This window comes from Capricornis sumatraensis, chromosome 16 (genome assembly GCF_032405125.1).
Source record: "Capricornis sumatraensis isolate serow.1 chromosome 16, serow.2, whole genome shotgun sequence".
NCBI lineage: Eukaryota > Metazoa > Chordata > Mammalia > Artiodactyla > Bovidae > Capricornis > Capricornis sumatraensis.
In genome coordinates, this window is record NC_091084.1 from 54,683,498 (window position 1) to 54,708,259 (window position 24,762).

Sequence of the window (24,762 nt, forward strand, 5' to 3'; positions counted from 1 at the left end):
TGGACTGAACCCATATCTCCCGCCTTGCAGGCAGACCCTTTAACCTCTGAGCCACCAGGGAAGCCCCATATAAAGGGTGACTAATAAATATTAATGAGGTTTCACCTCCCGCCAACCCGACCCGGGGAGAACGCGCCCGGGGCCCCGCCCCTCATGAATATGCATACAGGGCTGCCCACCGCCCACTGCCCCGCCCTCTACTCTTCTCCCTCGCAACGGGCTCTCCCTACAAACGGGAAACAAGATGGCGGCGGCAGGTCCGAGTACTCGGGCTTCTTCCGCGGCGGCGGCGGCAGCTCTGAGTCGGCGGGGTCGGCGGGGACGCTGTGACGAGATGGCGGCAGCCAAAACGGGGACCTCGGGCCCTGCCGCTGGCCCCGCGCTGCTGGTGTTGCCGCCACCGTTGCTGCAGCCGCCGTCACCGCCGCGGCCGGAGGAGTCGGACTGCGCCGGGTGCCTAGAGACCCCGGGGGAGGCGGCGGCCCTGCCGTGCGGCCACTCGCTGTGCCGAGGCTGCGCCCAACGCGCTGCCGACGCGGCGGGCCCGCGTTGCCCGCGCTGCCGCGCCCGCGGAGCGGGCTGGGCCCGCCGTCGGGCCCGCGACGACTGGCAGGCCGACGCGGAGGTGCTGGGCGAGCGCGCCCGCCGCGGCCCACCGGGGCGCTGCCGCCCGCGTCGGGACGGGGGCGCGGCCGCCGCGGGGCCCAGGCCGGAGCTGGAGTCGCGCGCCGCGCCCGCGGAGCCAGGTGGAGCTTTCCCTCCTCCCGTTGGGGTCCGGAGCGAGGCCGCCGCGCCCCGGCCTGGCCTGCTTAGAGGGTGGAGGGTCCCAGGCCCTGCTCGAGCGGGTGTAAAGAGTTCTCGTGGGGTTGGAACCGGGCTCTGCCCAGATTCAGTTTGTGTTTCTGAATTTTGAACTTCGGAATGAAGTACAGGCACGATAGGTTTGGAGTCAGAAGTTTGGAGGGAGTCGTAGCATTTCTTGGAACAAGTTAGGGCCAGATTGGAATTGGTGAGTGGAGAAGGGTACCAAACTTCGCAGGGGCTGTGGAGGTTCCGAGAAGTGCTTGGTTTAATGTTGGGTGAAGAGCGTGGGCTTGTGAAGATGTGACTCCTGGGCCTGAGTGGGTCTGTGAGAGGTGTGGAGTATACGAAGTTTAGGGGGCAGATTGATTTTGAGGATGTGAAGGGAGCTTTTCAGACTTGAGGGTAGAGTCGGTTGAGAGTATGAGCTCATATGTGCAATTTTCACAGAATGTTGAAAAACATATGCTTAGCAAGAGCTTGGCATGTAGAGAAATAATAAGTAACTGCTATTTATATTTATAATAATACTAATAATAAGCTCCAGTAGTGCTCTGCAAAAAAAGACGGATGGGGTTTAAAAGTTTTGAAAGTCGAGATTGGTTGGCTGTGGCTGCTTCTGTCTCCATGGCAGTGTAAGTTTCCTACTATTTTCCTGCCAGTTACAGGTCTGTTGAAGGACTGTTGTTGCCTTCGACGGCTTTGCCTCCCCTCCCCACCCCCCAGCAGCCTGCCAGTCTGGTGCTGAGCTTGACATAGAAAGTGCCCTGTTGAAAACACAAAACAAAATTATGTTATAACTTAGGACTCAGACATATCCAGTCAACACAACAGCTAGAGTTCTTTGATAAAAGCTTACCCAGGAAGAGATTTTTCGAGAAACATAATTAGGAAAAGCCAGATATTTGCATCTTTGGGGTCGGGAATTCTGCCATGTGTTATTTTCAGTAGGGAAAAAGAGGCATTGCTTGTATATGAAAGCGCAGTCCCTGAAAACTACAGGTTCCAGAATGCAGTCTGTTTTGATTCAGGCAGTCAGACACCTGCCGCTATCCTAGGATACCTTTTATTTTCTATGTCTTACTTTCTGTGTACCTTCCTATTCCTTTTAAGCTTAATAACATCCTTATGAGGTACTTTTATTGCCATTTTACACCTGGAACTGAGGCCAAGAGAGGCTGAGTAACTTGCCCAAGGATGAAAACCCAGTTCCATCTGATTGCTGCTCAGATAAGATGAAGGACTTCCCAAACATCATCTAATTTGTGAATGCGTGTGATGATCTCGTATGCTGTTTAATTTGCCTCAAATTCTGAGATTATGGTAAAAAAAAATAAGAGAATATTTCTCTGGTCTTCCTACTCGTACTATAGATTTATATGGTCAAGTAAAAAAGAAATTTGTTTCCAAAACCTGGGCTTCCTTGTGAAATAACAGGTCTGAGATTTGAACTGTAAGTGGACATATGACTTGATAATTGGTGCGAGCTTTTTCCTCGAAGAAATTTGTGTATCAGTGATTAAGAAAAATGATAGAAAATGAGATTCCATATTAGGCTGTTTTGAGGCACTGAGTGTCCACCGATTACTTTGTATGTTTGTATAAGGACCATTATGAAAAATATTTTTCCTTAAATGTTCTTACTGTTGGATCATTGAGTGTATATAATTATATACTTGTTAAGTCAAAACATTATAGAAGAATATTGCTGAACAGAGTTTGGGAATAATAATCTAGCTTTAGCAGGTTGTCTAGATCTCTTGAGTTTATGTGCAATATTTTAAAATTTTAGACTTTAATAGACGATTCACACAATTCAAACAAAAATAAAAGAAAGTATACAATGAAAAGGTTCCTATCCCTTTCTTCATTTTCCATTTTCACCAGAGATTCATGTTTATTCTTCCAATTTCTTTATGCTTATACATGGAAATTCAAATATATTTATTTTATTTTTTTGATCTTTTTACACAAAAGGTTATGTATTATAACTACTATTCTGTAACTTGCTTTTTTTTCATAAAACAATACATGATGGGTATCTTTTCATATCAGTACATAGAAGGTTTTTTCCTTTCTACTTATAGTTACAAAGAATTTCATTGAGTGGATGTAATATAATTTACTTAATCATCCACTGGGGGATATTTAGACTGTTTCCAGTGTTCTGCCATTATCAATTGTTTATAAAATTGTTATACAATGTTTATGTACAGTTTTATGAAGAGTTCACCTGTAGCTTTCATCAGATTCTCAAAGGGTTGCAGAGAAAAAGATTAAGAATTGTTGTTTTAACCCAGGCCCCTCATTCTACCGAAGAGAGAACTGAAGCCCAGAACAGAGTGACCAGGTCATTGTTGGTTAGTAGCCGATAACAAGGGCTGAAAGGCTAAACTTTACATAAGGGCTAAAACATAGCCTAACTCACAGTTAAATATTCATGATGGCTTTTATTTTATTTATTTGTTTTTAGTTGCCTTCGATCTTTGTTGCTGCGAGTGGGCTTTCTCTTACTGCATCAGGCAGGGACCGCTCTTGGTTTGGTGTGGGGGTTCTCATTGTGGTGGCTTCTCTTGTTGCAGAGCACAGGGCCTAGGCACTCAGACTTCAGTAATTGTGGTGCTTGGGCTCAGCAGTTGTGATACAGGGATTTAGTTGCCCTGTGGCATGTGGAATATTCCTGGGCCAGGGGTAGAACCTGTGTCCTCTGCATTGTCAGGCGGATTCTTATCCACTGTACTACCAGGGAAGTCCCATGATGGCTTTTAATTAAAAAAGTAAAAAACACCAGCTTCATATTTACATGACACTTTTTTGAGTGGGAAACAACAGAATTAGCAATATCGTTATACGTCAGTATATTCTGAAGTATGTTGCTTAGCAGTATTCTTTTGGCATAGTTAGGTCTGTTGATAAAAGCAAGGGCAGTCCTGCTTTGTAAAACTGGAAATGAAATTTTGTAGTAAAATCACTGCTATTTAAGTGAAATTATTAGTGGGTTTTTTTTTTTTTTTTTATTTCTTGAAGCCCTGTGGCTCTTTTGGAATTGAATCAAATTGAATTTTTTTTCCGAAAAAAAGTGCAAGAGTTTGTATGTGTTGAAAATTTTGGTTGTGCTGGTGATATATTTGTTTTTGTCAGCTTTTTGGCAGTCTTTACAGTTCAGAACCTTAAGGACTTCTGTATAAAATATTTTACTTTATTCTTGTATACATTGTCAATTTGCTTTTGGATACTATATCAGTTAATTTGTGCAGCCCTGTGTGTTGAGGGCTAAGTCAATGATCATTTCAAGATGAACCTAGACTTCAACTTTCTGTTCTTTGAGGATCTGCAGCTCATTGTTTGCCTTGACATATAAAGTATTTGGACCATCTTGAGCAATAGGCAGCAAATATGTAATGAGTGTCTGCTCTGTGCCAGACACTGTTCTAGAGCCTTGGGTGACATCAGTGAATGAAATATTCAGAAATCCTTCCCTCTTACAACTTATATTCTAAATATAGAAACAGTCCTGCTCCACTGATTTTGTTTTTAATGTTTATTTCTTTGGCTGCATTAGTTGGGCTCTGGATCACTTGGGCTCAGTAGTGCTGGTACTCGGGCTTAGTTGCTCTGTGGCATGTGGGATCTTAGTTGCCCAACCAGGGATCAAACCTGTGTCCCCTGCATTGCAAGGTAGATTCTTAACCTCTAGACCACCAGCAGGGGTCCCTGAGCCATTGATTTTTTTTTTTTTAAAGAAAATTTACCACATGGTACATAGGTAGATTTGCAAGTATTAGAACATTTATGCCTTGTTAATTAATTTTAAGAATTTATTTAGTCTTGATTTGAGATCAAGGATGATCATTCTAAATTATGCTGCCTTTGTACTTGAAACCAAGATCTTTTAGGACAGTTCTTTTTCTTTTTGCTGTGAGTAATAATTGAAGAGAAAATGTAGACAAAGGCTGATGAATCTTTCAGACTGACATTTTATTTTTTTTCTTTTGGTAGTGTTAAAATGCATTTCATAAATTGAATAAATAAAAAAATATTGAATAGTGCCCCATTTATTCCTTCCCTTTATCCCATCCAACCTCCCCGTTCACTTAGGGTTAATATTTATGCATTTAAAAAATTTCCTCTTTCTGTGAAAAGCAAGTAGTTCTGGTTTGTTAACTCAGTTGGCAGACAGTGTTTGCTATGTGTGCAACCTAAATTGCATTTAGGACTAGTGAATAATGAAATCATGTGATTGTAGTGTAAAAGGACAGGAATTTCCCTTGTCTGAAGGGATTTGTCTTAAAATGTATAAAATGACTCAACTTTTTAATCCATACTAACACATATTCCAGAATTGGAGTGTCCTTATGTGTCTTACTAATGTGGAAATATATTCTTTGTGTTTTTTAAAACTCAGGATGAGATTGCCTTGTAAACTAAGCCTTAATCACCATTAACAGAATAGCTCCATGCTATAGGCTTCAAGATTGAGGAGCAGGAATTTAGGTGGTATTTGTTTTTCATTCATATTTCCACTTTCTAACTTCCATTTAATCTTAGAAGACTTGACTGTCTTGAATTCATTTGTATTTGAGTAGTTTGCTTTAGTGTAGGATGCAGGAAAAAATCGCCAAATTTCATTTCACTGATTTAATGAGCATTTAGGGCACACACTTGTGTAAGATAATACAATAAAAAAGATGAATAAGACATAGTTCATGTCCTTTAAGACTAGAGTCTGGTTGGGGCAGCATACCTTATCAAATAATAATACCAAGTGGTAGGTAAATGGATAATGCCAGGAAGAGTAGAGCAGTGGGGTAACTGACAATCTTTTGAGGAAACTTGAGGAAGGCACTTGCACTGTGTATTGGAAAAAGTGCAGGAATTCACCAGGTGAAGGAGGAGAGGATGTCCATTCCTGGCAGAAGAACCTGCATGTGCAAAGGCACGAAGGCACCTGGCATATTCAGAGATGACAAGAAGTTAAATATAGATGGAATGTGGGGCTGCAGTGGGGAAGGAAGAGAGAAGAGACTACAGAAGTTGGTTCGTGAAGGTCATGGTATGTCATGCTGAAGGAATTTGGGACTTTATCCTGTAGACAGTGTGGAGCCCTTGAAAATATTTAAGTAATGGCATGACATTGTCATAACATGCTTTAGAAAGACAGTGTTGGTTGGAGTGTGGAGGAAACGTGAATAGAAATTGGAGGAAGGGAGTTAGGGACTATTTTAGTAGTTCAGACAATAGATGAATAAGGGCTAGACTAAAAAAGTGACTCTGGAGATGTTTCCTTCAGTTATTCATTAATTTTGTAACGATTTCAGGTGGGCCTTCTGTGTACTAGGCACTGAGGCTGCAAATAGAAATAAAACATATTTCTGCCCCTTAAGGTCAGTGTAGTTAAGAAGATTGATATATAAGCATGCAGCTGGAATGTGGGGTAATAAATGCAGTGACTGTAATGCAAGATATAATTGTAGAAGGCAGTATAGTATATGTTAATAGGGCAAGTTAATGGAGCAGGATCTGGAGACAGTGTTCAAATTCCAGGTCTGCCATTTATAGCTGTTTGTCTTTGGGCACTTGCTTAACTTCTCTGTACCTTGGTTTCCTCATTTTGAAAATGGAGATAGTAATGGTAACAAAATTGTAAGGTTGTTGTTAAGACTAACTGAATTATTTCAGTGGATTATTAACATTTAAAGAGCTTAACAAATGTTAGCTCTTTTCACAAAAAAAGAGAACCTAGCTTAGATGGGTCACCAGTGGCTTCAGTGAAAGGCAGACACTTGACCATGGGTATTTAGTAGATGGATGAAGGCAGGATAAAAGTGAGGGAAACCAATACATTTAAAAGCATTGAAGTCACCCAGTCATGTCCGACTGTTTGCGACCACATGGACTGTAGTCTACCAGGCTCCTCCTTCCATGGGATTTTCCAGGCAAGAGTACTGGAATGGCTTACCTTTTCTGTCTCCAGGGGATCTTCTCAACCCAGGGATCGAACCCAGGTCTCCCACATTGCAGACAGATGCTTTACCATCTGAGCCACTGCTGCTGCTGCTAAGTCGCTTCAGTCGTGTCCGACTCTGTGCGACCCCATAGACGGCAGCCCACCAGGCTCCCCCGTCCTTGGGATTCTCCATGCAAGAACACTGGAGTGGGTTGCCATTTCCTTCTCCAATGTGTGAAAATGAAAAGTGAAAGTGAAGTCACTCAGTCGTGTCTGACTCTTAGGGACCCCATGGACTGCAGCCTATCAGGCTCCTCCGCCCATGGGATTTTCCAGGCAAGAGTACTGGAGTGGGGTGCCATCGCCTTCTCTCTGAGCCACTAGGGAAGCCCTAATAAAAAAAACATAATATGAAACAAAAGGAGAGTTGTGGGGATTGCAAATATGGATAGTTTTTGAGCACAGAGTATGTGTGGGAGAGTGGAGGGAGGCAGAATTGCAGAAATAAGCAGTTACTGGATAATAGTGGACTCTGAATGCCATGCTAGGAAGAGTTTGAAAGAGGAGCACATCTTTGCATTTTAGAGAGATCACTCCTATAGGGAATAATGTAGCAAATGGATTGGAGATCCCGAATTTCTTTTAGCAAGATGAGTCACTGAGATTCTGTGACTCTGTTGCTACAGGTATCCAGAAAAGCTGGGTGGTAAACAACAGTTCTTTTAAATTAAATGCATTTCTGAGTTTGCAGGAAAGACAGAAAGATATCTACGTTCCCCCCCCCCCCCCCAAAAAAAAGGAACTAAAACCCAGAACTTCATTAAGCCTTTGAGCTCATGCTGTGTTGCCCTGGACAAGGATGAAGGAATGGAGTGAAGGGTTATTTCTGGCTTTTTATTTCTAGTAACTGAGTTTTAACTGTGTGGAAGAAGGAACCAAAACCAAGACTTTTTCATCAAGCTGGGATTCTTGATGTGCTGCATCCTAGGTGAAAGGTGAGATAAAGAAAAATCTTCCCACTGACACAAATATTGTTGATAAGAAATCTTGTCTTGGTTTGCCTGGACTGTATACAAAGAGAAAATGGAAAAAAGCTTCTCTGAGGAATTGAAGTACAAGGCCTATGCCTTGTTCATGTTTGGGACCTGAGTTTATATTATACGGTTCAGGTATCTCCATGCTGAGAAATTAATATAAAAGCTAGCCTCAAGCTAGTGATACCCCTGGATCATCTGGAGAAAGGAAAGACTTGAAGGAGTATTCCCATATCCTGGGCCACAAGGAATTCTCACAGAAGAAATAAACCCAGCAGAAGATAAATTTATAATTAAAAGTGACACACAAGAAAACCATTTTCTACCACAAATGAGAATCAGTAGATAAAACAAGCAGGATGGTAGCTCTAAGAACTGGAATAGTAGAATAGCAGTTTGAAAGGTAATTTAAATTAGCCTATTTTAAGTGATGAAAGACATTAAAGATTGCAGCCCAATAAATGAATAAGACATGAAACATATCTTTGAAAAGAAACATAATAAAAAAATAAAATCAGAGAGGTTAAAAAAAAACCCCTGAATATTCATTGGAAGAATTGATGCTGTAGCTCCAATACTTTGGCCACCTGATGCAAAGAGCTGACTCATTCAGAAAGACCCTGATGCTGGGAGAGACTGAAGACAAAAGAAGAGTATGGCAGAGGATAGATGTATAGATAGCAGCACCAACTCAATGGACATGAATCTGAGCAAAACTCTGGGAGATAGTGAAGGACAGGAAAGCCTGGCGTGCTGCAGTCCACGGGTTGCAAAGAATCAGACACGACTTACCAACTGAACAACAACAAATAAGCAGTGGTTTACACAGATGAAGAGAAAATAGTAAGCCTGGAGTTAGGTATGAGGAAATCCTGAGAATGCAGAATAGTAAGATGAAGGAAAATATGAAAGAGGTAGGGAAATGAAAAACGGAACAAGACCTAACATCTAACAGCAATTTCAGAAGGAGAAAAATGAGGGAGACATGGAATTAAAAGAGGTGAGAATTTTTTGGAATTAATAAAAGACAGTGAAGTTTTAAGTTTAAGGTTCATGAGAACCTCAGTTCATCAGTCATGTTCGACTCTGCGACCTCATGAACTGCAGCATGCCAGGCCTCCCTGTCCATCACCAACTCCCGGAGTTCACCCAAACCCATATCCATTGAGTTGGTGATGCCATCCAATCATCTCATCCGTGAGAACCTAGCAAGGATTAAACAAGCAAACCAAAACAACTCCCACAACTAAATACACGTGCAATGAAACTGCAGAACACCAGAGACACTTTAAAAAGCAACCAAAAAGGAAAGCCAGAGGACCAAGAACCAGACTGAGAGCAGATGTCTCTTTATAAGAGAAACCAGAAGAAGACTGACTAATATCTTCCAAGTACTGAGAGAGATCTGAATTTCATACTCAGCTGAGTTATCATTCAAGAGTGAAATCAAAAGTATTTTCAGATGAACAAAAATACGGAGAATTTACCGTACTGTTTCTGAAACAACTATTATGTGAAAGTATGCACTTCTGGAAGAAAGAAATGTAACTTAGAGGAGAGAATAGGATACAAGAAATCATGATGAACAAAGAAATTGATAGGTAAACTAAGCATTGACTGTATAAGACAAAAATAATTATGGTTGATTTGTGGGGGCTAAAACTAGAGTGGAACTAAAATACCAGATGATAAAAGTATAAGCTGGGAGGGAAAGTGGTCAGCATTAAAGAGTTATATATAGTTCAGGAGGAGGATAGAGATATTGATTAACTTTAGGCTTTCAGTCAAATGCATATTAAAAATTTAGGCATAACCACGAAAAGAAATACAATGTATGACTTGATCTACTATACATATATAGAACCATACACTTCCCAAATTAGAGACTATGCATTCTCTTTACTCAAATGTAAAATATTTATGTAACGAGACACAAAACATTTCATCAAATACCAGAGCTTAATATATAATCCATGTTTTCTGACCCTAATACAATAAAATTAGAAACTAATGACAAATATTGATATGACTGATTCCCCTCACCTCCTAAGTTGTTATTTTAAAAATTAAAAGCAAAAATAAAAAATGTATGGATTGGACTTCCCTGATGGTACAGTGGATAAGAATCTGTCTGTGAATGCAGGGTAACATGGGTTCTACCCCTGGTCTGGGATAAATTTAAGTGCCTATATCATATTTCATTAAATCTTAAGATGTCATCGTCAGCAGATGGACTGTTGCTTTCCAAATGCAGTGCTTTTCTATCACTTAGACTTTTAAACTTTATACTTACTGAAAGAACTCTTAGGTTTACTTAGAGATAGATTTAGCATATCACTCATACACATATTTATAAAAGGACATGAAGTAATAAATTAGAATATTCCTGTGACTTCATATTCACAGTCTGATTTTCTAAATCACTGATGGAGTCATAGAGGTTTGTGTTTTCCTATATAGTATTGCTCACTATGTCATTGAAAGCATTGGTGAAGAACATTTCTTAAGCGATCCCCAGCATTTTCTTCAAACTGCTGACACCCATCCAGTTTTGATTCTGATATTTTCTTGAACTGGCCAGAAGGTATCAGCAGAACATTTTCAGGTGAGACTCATAGTTCTTTCTCAGATGGTCTGTAAAGGTTTGTTGACTAACATTGAGAAATTAAGGTCTAGTCATGCCACCGGAGAGAACTACCAAATAACTGCTACTTTTGTGAGCCTATTGTTTATGTTAGTACATACATAAGCAGTGACAGTGGCACCATCACTGTTTTCTGACAGTGATTGTAAGGCTAATTGTAAGAAATATCCCAATTTCAGCAAAATTAATATGAAAAAATTGATGTCCCAGGTTTTTGAATAGAAGAAAAGCTGAAAATTACTTAGTTAAGTGGCCAACTGAAGAAGCTAGAAAAGTCACAGATTAAACCCAAAGGAAGTAGAAGATGGGAAAGAATAAAGATAAGAATAGAAATTAATAGAGTAGAAAAGAGTGAAGAGGATTCAGCTCAGTTGTGTCTGACTCTTTGCAACCCTGTGGACTGCAGCATCCCAGGCCTCCCTGTCCATCACCAACTCCCGGAGTTCACTCAAACTCATGTCCATTGAGTCGGTGATGCCATCCAACCATCTCATCCTCTGTCGTCCCCTTCTCCTCCTGCCTTCAATCTTTCCCAGCATCAGAGTCTTTTCCAATGAGTCAGCTCTTCACATCAGGTGGCCAAAGTATTGGAGTTTCAGCTTCAACATCAGACCTTCCAATGAATATTCACAACTGATTTCCTTTAGGATGGACTGGTGGGATCTCCTTGTAATCCAAGGGACTCTCAAGAGTCTTCTCCAACACCACAGTTCAAAAGCATCAATTCTTCGGTGCTCAGCTTTATAGTGCAGCTCTTACATCCATACATGATGGCTGGAAAATCCATAGCTTTAACTAGACAGACCTTTGTTGGCAAAGTAATGTCTCTGCTTTTTAATATGCTGCCTAGGTTGGTCATAACTTTTCTTCCAAGGAGCAAGCGTGTTTTAATTTCATGGCTGCAATCACCATCTGCAGTGATTTTGGAGCCCCCAAAATAAAGTCTCTCACTGTTTCTATTGTTTACCCAACTATTTACCATGAAGTGATGGGACCAGATGCCATGATCTTAGTTTTTTGAATGTTGAGTTTTAAGTCAAATTTCACTCTCCTCTTTCATTTTCATCAAGAGGCTCTTTAGTTCTTTTTCATTTTCTGCCATAAGGGTGGTGTCATCAGCATATCTGAAGTTATTGATATTTCTCCCGGCCATCTTGTGCTTGTGCTTCATCCAGCCCAGCATTTCTCATGATGTACTCTGCATATCAGTTAAATAAGCAGGGTGACAATATACAGCCTTGACATACTCCTTTCCTGATTTGGAACCAGTCCGTTGTTCCATGTCCAGTTCTAACTGTTGCTTCTTGACCTACATACAGATTTCTCAGGAGGCAGGTCAGGTGGTCTGGTATTCCCATCTCTTGAAGAATTTTCCACAGTTTGTTGTAATCCACACAGTCAAAGGCTTTGGCGTAGTCAACAAAGCAGAAGTAGATTTTTTTTGGAATCTCTTTGCTTTTTTGAAGAGGATTAATAAACCCCACATCTAATTCACTGAAAATATTAATATAGGTTCTGTATTATAGACAAATCTCAGGCAAGATTGATCAAGGAAAAAGAAAAGAAAGCATAAATAATATTAGAAATTAAGCAGGAAATATGACTGTAAATATCAGGATTTTTTAAAACCCATGTTTTGCAACAGAAGCCACCGCAATGAAAACCCACACACTGCAACAGAGTAGCTCCTGATCATCGCAACTAGAGAAAGCCCGAGCGCACCAACGAAAACCCAGTGCAGCCAAAACTGAGAAAGGAAAACCTGCTGATTAAAAGATGCCGCCAATTTAAGTGTATGGACTAATTTGGATTCTTATTTGAAAAACTATAAAAATATTCGTTGGATTTCGAATACTGACTGGATGTTGATATTAAAAGTTACCAGATTTTTAATGTGGCAGTTTTCTGGTTACATATTTTAAAGAGTCATTATTTTTAAGAGATGCTAAGTTTAGAAGTTAGATGATATGGTATCTGGGATTTCTTCAGAATAATTCATTCGAGGGGAGAGAGGACAAGCACGATTAGGGAAGTAGATGAAATAAGATTGACAGTGGATTGACTGTTGAAGCTGGGTGATGAATATGTTGGGGCTCATTGTACTGGCCTCTCTAATATTTGAGACATTTTTATAGTAAAAAGCAGGAAAAGATTCTGTCTATTAAAGGAACACAAGGCACAGATGGTTTTACAGGTTATTCAGATATAGACAGATGGATAATCCTTGTACAGACTATTCCAGAGAATAAAAAATGTTTCTAGACTCATTTCAGGGGGCTTTTACAGTGTGATATCAAAATTACACAAAGACAATATAGAAAGGAATAAAAGAGGCCAGTCCAAGTGAAATCTGCACTAGGCTAGTAGTCTAATTTTCAATCACAATCACAATCAAGTAGTAGTAGTCTGGGAATGAGAGTTCAGCTTAATATTAAGACTAGTGTAATTTACCATGTTGATAAATTAAGAGTGAAACCATATGATCATCTCAGTAGATGCTTGAAGTGAGGTGAAGTTGCTCAGTCGTGTCCGACTCTTTGCGACCCCGTGGACAGTAGCCTAACAAGCTCCTCCGTCCATAGGATTTTCCAGGCAAGAGTACTGGAGTGGGTTGCCATTTCCTTCTCCAGGAGATCTTCCCAACCCAGGGATTGAACCCGGGTCTCCCATATTGTGGGCAGACGCTTTACCGTAACAGCATTTGATAGTATTTATTGTTCATTTATTAACTGTAAAAGCTAGAACACTTGGAATAAGTGGGATTTTTTTTATTTTAATTTTTTTAGTGGAATTTGTCAATACAGATGATTAGTGGCCAAGAACACTGAACAGGCCCAAAAAAGTAGTTAACAGGCCCAAAAAAGTAATTGAAGAGTCTAGTAATATGTCCTCATATATTTGAATTTGATACATGACAGGTGGCATTACAAATCAGTGGGGCAAAGTTATTTTCAGTTGTGGATGGTTAGCTTATAGAGAATAAGAAAAAATCTTTACTTCACACCACGCACAAAAAGTTAATAGCAAATGGATAGCAAAAGGTCAAGCTATAAAACTTAGAATATACTAAGAGTATCTATAATGGGATAGGAAAAATTCTTTATACAAATAAGAAATGCAGAATAAAGGAAAAGATTAATAATTTGGTCACATTAAAAACTTCGTGTGATAAAAGATAAAGTAGGGAGATGAACCACAGCATGGGAGAAGATATTTCCAACGTAATAACCAACCAAAGATTAATGTCCAAAATATATGAAGAACTACAAATCATTATGACAAACACCTCATTAGAAAAATGGTGAGGGAATTTGAATAGACATTTCACAAAAAAGGGAATCTGAAAGACCAATAAAACATCTGGAATGATGTTCGCTATCATTAGTAATTAGGGATGAGTTCTAGAATACCAGGGGCAGATAGACCTTATACATGTATCGGGATATTTCTCCCAAACCAGTGACTCTGTACTCATTACTCTCCAGTGTTTGAAAGTTAAGTTTCCAGTGAATCAAAACATTCTTCTTTAGTTTCGGTATTCAGATATTTAAAGGCCAGGATTGTGTCCATCTAAATTTTTAGGTTAAATTTCTCAAATTCATCCCTCTGGTCTTCTATCTTCCTTTCCCATATTCTGGTCATACTACATCACTTGTCTTCCCTGGTGGCTCAGAGGTTAAAGTGTCTGCCTGCAGTGCAGGAGAGCTGGGTTCAGTCCCTGGGTCGGGAAGATCCCCTGGAGAAGGAAATGGCAACCCACTCCAGTATTCTTGCCTGAAGAATCCCATGGACAGAGGAGCCTGGTGGGTACAGTCCACGGGGTTGCAAAGAGTCGAACACGACTGAGCAGCTTCACTTTCACTACGTTACTTAGAGTTCTTGTAATATAGAATGCTTTTTGAAACCTTTTTGACCTTTTGTCTGCCTTGAGTATTCTTCCTTCCTTCTGTCAGGTTATACTCAGGTGAAACAAGTACTCTGAATTTTTTCTCATAAAGGAGTTGATTACCTTCCTTTGTGCCACCATGCAAGTATGTGTATTGGTCATGTCACTGGATTTCAGTTCCTTGTTTGTGTGTCTGTCTCTGGCATTACACTGAATTCTTTGAGGTCAGGGACTATGTCTTTTGTGTATTTGGCACTTAACATGGTACCTAGACTGTTAGATACTCAGTAAACGTTTAATACATTAAAAAGTTCTTAAAAAATCCTTTAAAATATTTTTGATTATATATCATGATTCCTTTACCCTTCTGCTCATCTTTAAAAACGCCACTCATGCTTTAAATAATGCCTGACCAGTGCAAAAGAAAAAAAGTAGTGGGGTTTACTGTTTCTCCATCTGGATGCTAAATTCTTTTTTTGGGGGGAATCAGAATTAATTTTATTTATTTATTTTTGTTTGTTTGTTTTTTTAACATAAATTTATTTATTTTAATTGGAGGTTAATTACTTTACAATATTGTATTGGTTTTGCCATACATTGACATGAATCCGCCACAGATATACACGTGTTCCCCACCCTGAACCCCCCTCCCTACTCCCTCCCTGTACCATCCCTCTGGGTCGTCCCAGTGCACCAGCCCCAAGCATCCAGTATCATGCATCGAGATTGGACTGGCGATTCGTTTCATATATGATATTATACATGTTTCAATGTCCTTCTCCCAAATCATCCCACCCTCTCCCTCTCCCAGAGTCCAAAAGACTGTTCTATACATCTGTGTCTCTTGCTGTCTCGTATACAGGGTTATCATTGACATCTTTCTAAATTCTATATATATGTGTTAGTATACTATATTGGTGTTTTTCTTTCTGGCTTACTTCACTCTGTATAATAGGCTCCAGTTTCATCCATCTCATTAGAACTGATTTAAATGTATTCTTTTTAATGGCTGGGTAATAACTCCATTAAATTCTTTTTTTAAAAAAATCATATAACAACTGGTTCTATTTTTTATTTTTAAAATAATTTTGCTTATTATATTTTTGGCTGTTTTTGGTCTTCGTTGCTGCATGAGCCTTTCTCTAGTTGTGGCAAGTGGAGGCTACTCTCTAGTTGTGGTGCCTGGGCTTCTTGTTGCCGTGGCTTCTTTTGTGGAGCACGGGCTCTAGGCTTGAGGTCACATGGGCTCAGTAGTTGCGGTGCCTGAGCTCTAGGGCACAGGTTCAGTAGTTGTGACATGCGGGCTTAGTTGCTCTGCAGCATGTGGGATCTTCACAGACCAAGGATCAAACCTGTTATCTCCTGCGTTGGCAGACAGAATCTTTACCACTGAGCCACCAGGGAAGCTCTAGGATGCTAAATTCTTATTAATACTGCCAAAAGTTGCATTGGCCTTGCATATCCTGAAATTGTAGGCAATAGAACTTCTTTTTTTTTTTTTTTCCATGAATTGCTATTAAGCCAGTCTTCCTCATCAGAGGTGTGTACAATTAAAATTTTCAGCTTGAAGACAACTTTTATCCAGTTTTGGTTTTTATTTTTCTAAATAGCAGTGGAACTATTTTCCCTTTACTGATGTCTTGCCATTTTTCTTATGTTCCATCTAGTGTTTGTTTCTGTAAAACTATTATGGTAAAACCTCAAAAGACTGAGCTCTGTTAATTTGAAGTTGACTTTGACTTTACTGAAGTTTACCTGGGCTTCCCAGGTCGCGCTGGTGGTAAAGAGAATCCACCTGCCAAAGCAGGAGACACATGAGACGCAGGTTCAAAAGTTTACCTTTGCCTTCATAATAAAGAAAAACTTTACAAGTTGATCTTCTTTCAGACAACAAATTCTTTAGAAGAACTTCGTACCAAGTGGTCCTGGCATTAAAGCACTTTATCACTGGTTCAGTCAACAACAAAAAAATTTAAATTGCTATTTTATATGTACTATACCTAGAGATCATCCCCATGGGTTCAAGAAAATCTCCTAGTTTGAGGAATCAGAGGCAGAAACAAGTAATTATAACACAGATAATAAATCCTGCCAATACTGAGTTAAGTGCAGAATGTTGCGAGGGCCTACAGAAGAGAGATCAATAAACAGGGCTTTGAACTAATTATAGTGAAAAAGAGAAAAAACACTGTGAGGAGAGAAAGTGTCATATGTACAGTCAGAGAGAGACTGGGTCTGGCATATCTGGGAACAGTGATTGTGTGAAGACTGGGAAGGGGAGACTATTGGGATGTGGAAATGTGGCTGGAGTGATAGTCTTGGTCTTGTTTATAAATCTTGGAGGCAGAGGGAAGCCAGTGAAAGTTATTAAGTAGGAGGATGATAGGGTCAGATCTCTGTAAAGAACTAGGAAAGCAGTATTGGAGATAGATAGAAAGAGTCTTAGAGACAGGTCAGTTAGAGTCTGTACCAAGAAAGTACTGGAAGATTAGATGATAAGGCAGGTATTACTGTTAGGTAGGTATTACTCCCATTTTATGGATGAAGAAACAGGCTTCATAAGGGTAAATACTGGTAGATACAAATCCAGTGGATAGTAGATTTGAATGCAGGTTGATATGGTTCCACATCCTACACTCTAAGAGTGGAAATTAAGCCCAAAGGCATGTTTACCAGTGTGGTTGTGGATATAGTGATGGAGACAGCCACATGGTCTTGATCTGCAGGACCTTCGTCTCTGCAGCATTCCTGTACCTACGTCTGCTTTTGTGGCCTCTTGCATTGTGTGCCTCATGCTCTGACTGTGCTGACCCAGTGTGGGCTGCCTTGCTCTGCGTTACTGTTTGGGCCGCTGCTGGATTCAACAAGGGATTTCACACTTTGACTCTGCTCTTCACACTTCGACTCTACTGTTACTTAATACCTGCTTTCGCAAATTCTACTCTCTTACTTTGTCTTTCTCTAATCCAGATGTGTTAATCTATGTGGGTTGTGACAACAGAATACCATGGACTAGGTGGCTTATAAACAGCAGAAATTTATTTCTTAGTCCTAGAGTGTGGCAGTCAAAAATCAAGACTGGTAAACTCAGTGTCTCTTGAGGGCCTGCCCCCTGGTTCATAGACGGCTGTCTTCTTGCTGTGTCCTTACTTGGTGGAAGGGGCAGAGGAGCTCGCTGGGGTCTCTTGTAAAAGCACCCTAACCTTTCATGAGAGCTTTTTGCCCTCATGACCTATTCACTTTTCCAGGACCTTATCACCAAACACTATCATGTTGGGGATTCGGTTTCAATGTGTGAATTTTGTGGGGGACACAGCATTGAATCTATAGCACCAGGGTTAGGAAATTACATTCAGCAGGCAAGATCCAGCCTCCTGCTTATTTTGTAAATTTTTATTGTAACACAGCCATACTTGTTTATATTGCCTATGACGGCTTTCATGCTGCACTGGTAGAATTGAGCAGGTGTCTTGGTCTGCAAAACTGGGTATTTACTATCTGGCCATGAGTCTACAAAGCCTTAGGCTGCTTAAGACTCCTTTATTATTCCTTCCAGACTGAGTTACAAATCATGTTAATTTTTTAAACTGAGGAAGCAAGATACAACTTGGAATTTGAAAATTTATTGTTAATTTTCTTTAAAAGTTAATAAGCATATATAGAGGAAAAAGTCTCTGATGCCATTTTTTTCATAAATTCCTTATACTTTCCTACAATTCTGAGAAATTGCTATCCCTGAAAAGATTAAGTAGAATTTTTCCTTTTAAGGAAGTATCTAACATTTAATAATTATCAGTTGTATATCCAACATTGTACAAAGCATTACTTTAAATCATGTCATTTAACCATTTATAACAATTTATTTGAGGAATGGGGAAACTGAGGGCTAGACAAGTTGTGTTGTGCTGAGTGCACATTGGTAAGTGTGGAGTCTGGTTGGTCTCCACAGCCTGGGATCTTTCTACTTATGGAAGTTACCAGGCAGACATGTGTGGATGGTGAAGTGCTGTAACTGTATGGGGAAGATCCTGCCCAAATTTGGCATTGTTACCCCATAAACTTAAGGAACATTGTGTTCCCCAAGCATGCTGGATAACTGAGGTTTTCTTATTTATTAATAGTTTTACTATATTAATAATATTAAACATGGTAGTATGATCCTTGTTGTTGACAGGATGAGTTTAGATTTCTTAACCTAATTTGGCCTCAACCTACCCTTTCTGGCCTATACCACTCTCCTACAAAAACTTTCTGCTCGAGTAGAACATATTTATTTACTATCCAGCTTTCATGCTTAAAAAAATTAAAATTGTGTTAATAAACACATAACTTGAAACTGACCATCTTAACCTTTCAAGTGTGCAGTTCAGTAGTGTTATCACACTCTTGGTCATGCTTTGTTGTTCACATGAATTGCTCTTCCTCCATCTTCTAACTGATCTGAGTTTTACCAGTTAGACTCAGCTTCATTCCACCTTCCCAAAGCCTTGCCTCTCCTTCCCGGGCTTTGATCTCTTGCTCCTACAGATAACTATTGCAGCGTTTGCTTGGAAGATGCGTTTGGCAGTTGTTCCATTTTGTGACTTTGCGCCTGTCATTGTCTCTATAATTATTTAAATCTCTTACAGCTTTTTATGACTTTGTCTTAGCTAATAAGCTCTATTAATAAGGGCTTTGGGGAAAGAGTCTCGTGCCTTTTGTTGGTGTATTTTCTCTTCCTACGGGACCTCCCTCTTCCTCACTGCTCACTTCCCTTTTTAACTTCCTGATCTCTGATTATGGTTTCCATTATTCTTACACACTTAACATATGATAACTTGATATGTTATCGCTAATATTTTCTTCTCCCTTTGTGACTTCTATAATTATATTGCTGTTTCTTTTCCATTTGTTATTGCTGTTTCCATATTTAATGTTCTTGTTTGAAATTATAAGGCATACTCAGTCTAGCGACTTGCATAATTAGCCTAGTCAGTCCTTCAGTATTCGATATTTAGGTTATAATCAGTCTTTGTTTTGTAATTGTGAACAATGTTGCAATGAAAATCTTCTTATGTAAAGTTTTTCTATACTTTAGATTATTTTCTTAGATTCTTAGAAATTATTCAGTTCAGTTCAGTTGCTCAGTCGTGTCTGACTCTTTGCGACCCCATGAATCGCAGCACGCCAGGCCTCCCTGTCCATCACCAACTGCCGGAGTCTAACCAGACCCAAGTCCATTGAGTCTGTGATGCCATCCAGCCATCTCATCCTCTGTCATCCCCTTCTCCTCCTGCCCTCAATCTTTCCCAGCATCAGGGTCTTTTCAAATGAGTCAGCTCTTTGCATCAGGTGGCCAAAGTATTGGAGTTTTTCAGCTTCAGCATCAGTCCTTCCAATGAACACCCAGGACTGGTCTCCTTTAGGATGGACTGGTTGGATCTCCTTGCAGTCCAAAGGACTCTCAAGAACTTCTCCAATACCACTGTTCAAAAGCATCAGTTCTTCAATGCTCAGCTTTCCTTATAGTCCAACTCTCACATCCATACATGACTACTGGAAAAACCATAGCCTTGACTAGACAGACCTTTGTTGACAAAATGAAATTATTAGGTCAAAGATTATAAACATCTTTTAACTTCTTGGTGTGTGAGCAGTGACCTTTGATCTTATTAATTCTTTGCCAAGGATAGTTTTAAAACATGGCTTTAAGTTATTAGAGTAGTGCTCTGTAGTGTTAATTGTGGTACTTAGGTAAGCAGCCTTAAAATCTGGCATGAACATTTTATTAGCTTTTAATTCTTTCTCTCTGTACTTCCTCTTCTTTCCAGGTAAACACTCTTCATATTGCCTGCTGTAAATTGTTACTGTCTTGGGCAAGTAGGTAAACAAGCAGTGGCATTAGTTTAAGACAGTTGCCACTTGACTGTCATCTGCATTCTTAGAGAGTTAGAAGAGGTAAACTGAAAATACAGATAAAATGGAAAGCACTTTAGTTTTGTTTTAGAACATGTTTGTGGTTCACTCCCCTTGTTTCCACCTTCCTACTTCTAAATGGAATGCTTAACATTACCCTCCTTATTGAGAGTAATTCAGAAGTTTGGTGGGTAGTATAAGCAGGTAACCTTGAGATTAATATGGATAATGGCCTCTTGTTTCCTGTGCATCTCTGCACTTACGTCGATTTTGTTGTAGAAGATGGATGTTGATGCATTGCCTCCTTTTGCTGTTGTGCACCTCTGCCTCATGCAGCACTTAGCTGTTCAGTTTTATAACTCTTGGACAGTCTGTAGTAGTTTCACTCACATATGTTTTTTTATTCCCTTGTAAGATTGTAAGTTTCTCTAGGACTTGCCCACATGTATTCCTACCTTTTTTGGATTCCTTTCTTGACTTTCTCTAAAGAATATTCTCTCCTTTTGTCTTCTCCCTCATCGCTTATTCCCTCTTTAGTAATGGTTTGTGGTTTCATGATAAAAACTGTCTTCTCCACTGCTTATAAAGAGTGTAGATTTTGCTTCTGGCTGTGATGGAGCAGACTGTCGCAGACCAAAACTCCTGCTGAGAATAACTAGAAAAGCCTGACTTAAAAGAAAAAGAAAAGATATATATGAAGGCATTGGTAAGTTGCCAAGGCAGCCAGGACTTCAGACTTTTGTGGATTCTTGGCAAAGGGAGAGTTGCTATTAAGAAGCAAAAAATCCAGCAGAGCTTTCTTCATGGGGCTAGGGATACAAAAATTATAGTTCAGGGCTGCCAAGTTAACCAGAACTTGAGAGGCCGAAATCCCAGACAGAAGGGGGGTGCATCTCCCCACCTCCACAGCCTCTCCACCTGCCTTTTTTCTGTTGAGGCAAAGTCTTGGTGCAGGGTAAAAGGCTAAAAAGCTCCACAGAAGGCTAACGAAAAGCAAAGCGGTCTCAGCATTTCTTCATCGTTGAGGAGAAAAGAGTTTAGGACCCTTCCAGGAAGGCAGTCTTGGTAAATACCCTAGACTGGGAGGGCTACCAACTAGGATAGATGTTTTCAAGCTTTACAAAGCCTGCAGCCAACCTTGAATCAGCTCATGTCCTGATTGGATTGTGAAGTGATTTACTCTGAGTCTGACTGCCAGTCACAGAACATGGTGAATCTTTTATAGGAGTATAATATCATCCACAGCCTTTATAGTTTTTCATTGCACAGTAGATGGCATTCTAAAAAAAATTACTATGTAAACCAAGAGACCAGACCGGGAATAAAACCAGACAGTAGAGGAGGATCCACTGTACGCCAGACACTGATAACTTAGTTAGTCTGAAACTGAAGGACATTTAGGTTGTCTCCACTCTGTAGTATTGTGATTGATCTGCAGGGGATATTCTTGTTCTATATCTTTGTACATATGTATTATCATTAAGATAATGAATACCCATGCTAACTCTGGTCTTTATCAAATTTTTTTATATGTGTGAATCTAATACACACATACATCTAATACATTTTGTTTCAGAAGTTTTTAATAGGACTTCTCTGGCAGTCCAGTGGTTAAGAATCCACCTGCCAACGCAGGGGTCTTGGGTTTGATTCCCGGTCTGGGAAGATTCCATGTGCCCTGGGGCAGCTAAACCTAAGCACCGCACCTACTGAAGCCCACACACTCTAGAGCCCATGGGCTGCAGCTACTGAAGCTTGAGCACCTTAGAGCCCGTGCTCTGCAACAGGAGAAGCTACCAGAATAAGAAGTCCACACATAGCAATTGGAGAGTAGCCCCCACGTGCAGCAGCCAAGACCCAGTGCAGCCAAAAATGCATAATAGTAAAAATGAAAAGTTTTTAATATCTTGAGTGAAATTGAGCATATTTTAATATGTCATCTGAATTAATTTTTTTCTATAAAAATACATCTACTGCCTGTACATGTCCTTTTGCCCATTGTTATATAGGATTGTTCAGCTTTTTTTCCCCATTTTCATTCTTTTTTTTTTTTTTATGTTTAAGAGGTAATGAAGAGTAATGGATAAAATCACTGATTCTGGAGCTAGATTGCCTGAGTTTAAATCATAGCTCTTTCACTTACAGCAGTGAGGCTTTGGGCAAATTATATGCTCTGTGCTTCAGTTTCTCTATCTGTAGAACAGGGATAATAGCATCTCCTCATTGGGTCATTATGAAGATTAGATGAGTTAAAAATACATAGAGTGCTTATAAATGGACCTGGCATAGTGAAAACACTACATAACTGCCAGTCATCAGAATGATGCTGGTGGTGGAGATAGAGATGGAAATTAGCAAAGAGATTTTTTTATTTGCCCAAGGACAAATAACTAGTAAGTGGGAGTGTCCAGATTAGGATCTAGATATTGGGACTCTTTAAGGCTAGAGTTCTTTTTATTCTTTTTCATTTTGCTGCATCGATAAGAAACTGAACCTACAGGGATAAAAACTCAAGCATAGGTATCTTTGGATTTGAGAGTTATTGGGGTAGTGTCTTCTGAGTATAGTTCAGAGAGGTTCTTTTTCTGATTTTGTATTGAGTGTGGATGCTTTGACAATGACACTTTATTCCTGAGGGTTTGGTACAGTTAGCAAGATACCAGTCTTACAGTTTGTTTTGTTTGTTTGCCTTTATTAATAACCAGTCACACCACCCTAGAGAAGATCCTTTTCAGGAAGGACCATCAAGGAAGTACAGCTGCTCCTACAGTTCACATTAGACCGAAAGCAGTACTCAGCTTTGGTCATTGGCCATGGGTGTCTGTCATTCTTAGGGTATTGTAGCCTTACAGAGTTTCTCTTCCTTTTATGCATGGTGCAGTTGACCCTTGAACTTTGTGAGGATTAGAGGCACCGACCCCCCTGCACAGTTGAAAATCTATATGTAGCTTTATGATGGATAAGTGGATTCAGCCAACCTTGGATTCAACCTCAGATCATATGATTCTGTAGTAGATATTTATTGAAAAAAAAAAAAATCTGTGTATAAGTGGACCTGTGCAGTTCAAGTGTGTGTTGTTCCAGGGTCAACTGTGATTGTCAGAGGACAGGCATTAAAAAGTATTTCCACCACTGGATTCATAAATACTAAGATACTCAATGTTCAGTGACACCTGAAATAGTTTCTAGTATTTCTTTTCTGTGAGATGAAGGAAGGGTGAGTGGTTGTTTCTGTGCTACTGAAACACTTGGAAAATCCCAGTAGGTTCTGGTGGAGGGATTGGTGGGATTTGGGACTAATTTCTCTGGATTAAAGAGGGTGATGTTGCCTTTTCTGGTTCTTTTGACATCTTGTTGCTGTGCTTCCCCTGCCCTCAAATTTATTTCTTAGAGCAGTTTTAGTTTTACAGCAAAAGTGAGAGGAACATGCAGAGCTATCCCATATGATCCCTGCCCCCACACATACATAGCTACCCCCATTATCACTATCACTCACCAGAATGGTAGCTTTGTTACCATGATGGATGTACAGTAACACCTCATAAATCCCTCAGATTCCTTAGTTTAACTTACTCAAGGAAGTGGATCAAAAAAAGATATTGCTGTGATTTATGTCAAAGAGCGTTCTGTCTGTATTTTCCTCTGAGAGTTTTATAGTGTCCAGCCTTATATTTAGGTCTTTAATACATTTTTAGTTTATTTTTTATATGGTGTTAGTGTTCTAATTTCATTTTTTTTAACATAGAGCTTTACAGTTTTCCCAGCACTACTTACTGAAGAGACTGTTTCCTCTATTGTATAGTCTTACCTTCTTTGTCATAGATTAGTTGGGTGTGTGAGTTTGTTTCTGGGCTTTCTGTCCCGTTCTGTTGATCTGTATTTCTGTTTTTGCAGCTGTACCAGACCGTTTTGATTACTGTAGCTTTGTAGTATAGTCTGAGGTCAGGGAGTCAGATTCCTCCAGCTCTGTTTTATTTCTCAGGATTGCTTGGATTATTTGGGATCTTTTGTGTTTCCATATAAATTTTAGAACTTTTTGTTCTAATTCTGTGAAAAAATGCCATTGGTAATTTGATAGCGATTGCACTGAATCTGTAAATTGCCTTCAGTAGTATATTATTTTGAGAGTATTGATTTCTACCAATCCAAGAACCTGGTATATCCTTCCATCTGTTAGGGTCATCTCTAATTTCTTTCATGAGTGTCTAAAGTTCATTTTTTTTCAAGCACTGAATAATATTCCATTGTCTGGATTATCAGCTTTCAAATATAATAGACAGTTATTTTACCAGCAAAAGTGAGTTTATTTGGGAATAGCCAGAAAAATTGAAATTCAAGATATGCAAACTATGGCAGACTGGAGGCAAATCCAGAGAACAAGGAAGGGGAATTTGCTTTTACAGGGAAAAGAGGGATGTTGGGAAGGGCTGTAATAGCCAAAGAGTCCATGGAGGAAGCTGGGAGTACAAAGTATGGAGGCTTCTCATCGGTTGAGCTGCTGCATGTCTGATTGGTAGAGTTGATCTTCGGTGGAAGGAAGTTTTCTTCTTGGTAG

At 39.8% G+C, this 24,762-nt stretch overlaps 1 protein-coding gene across 1 annotated transcript in view; it reads left to right on the top strand.

Moving 5' to 3' along the window:
* The first annotated feature begins 244 nt into the window (after positions 1-244).
* The window catches only part of RNF169 (ring finger protein 169), an 89,856-nt gene continuing 65,338 nt past the window's right edge, over positions 245-24,762 (top strand). Inside the window, exon 1 of the mRNA XM_068989144.1 lies at positions 245-746. Coding sequence (XP_068845245.1) covers positions 245-746 — 502 coding nt within the window. The remainder of the gene's footprint in view (positions 747-24,762) is intronic.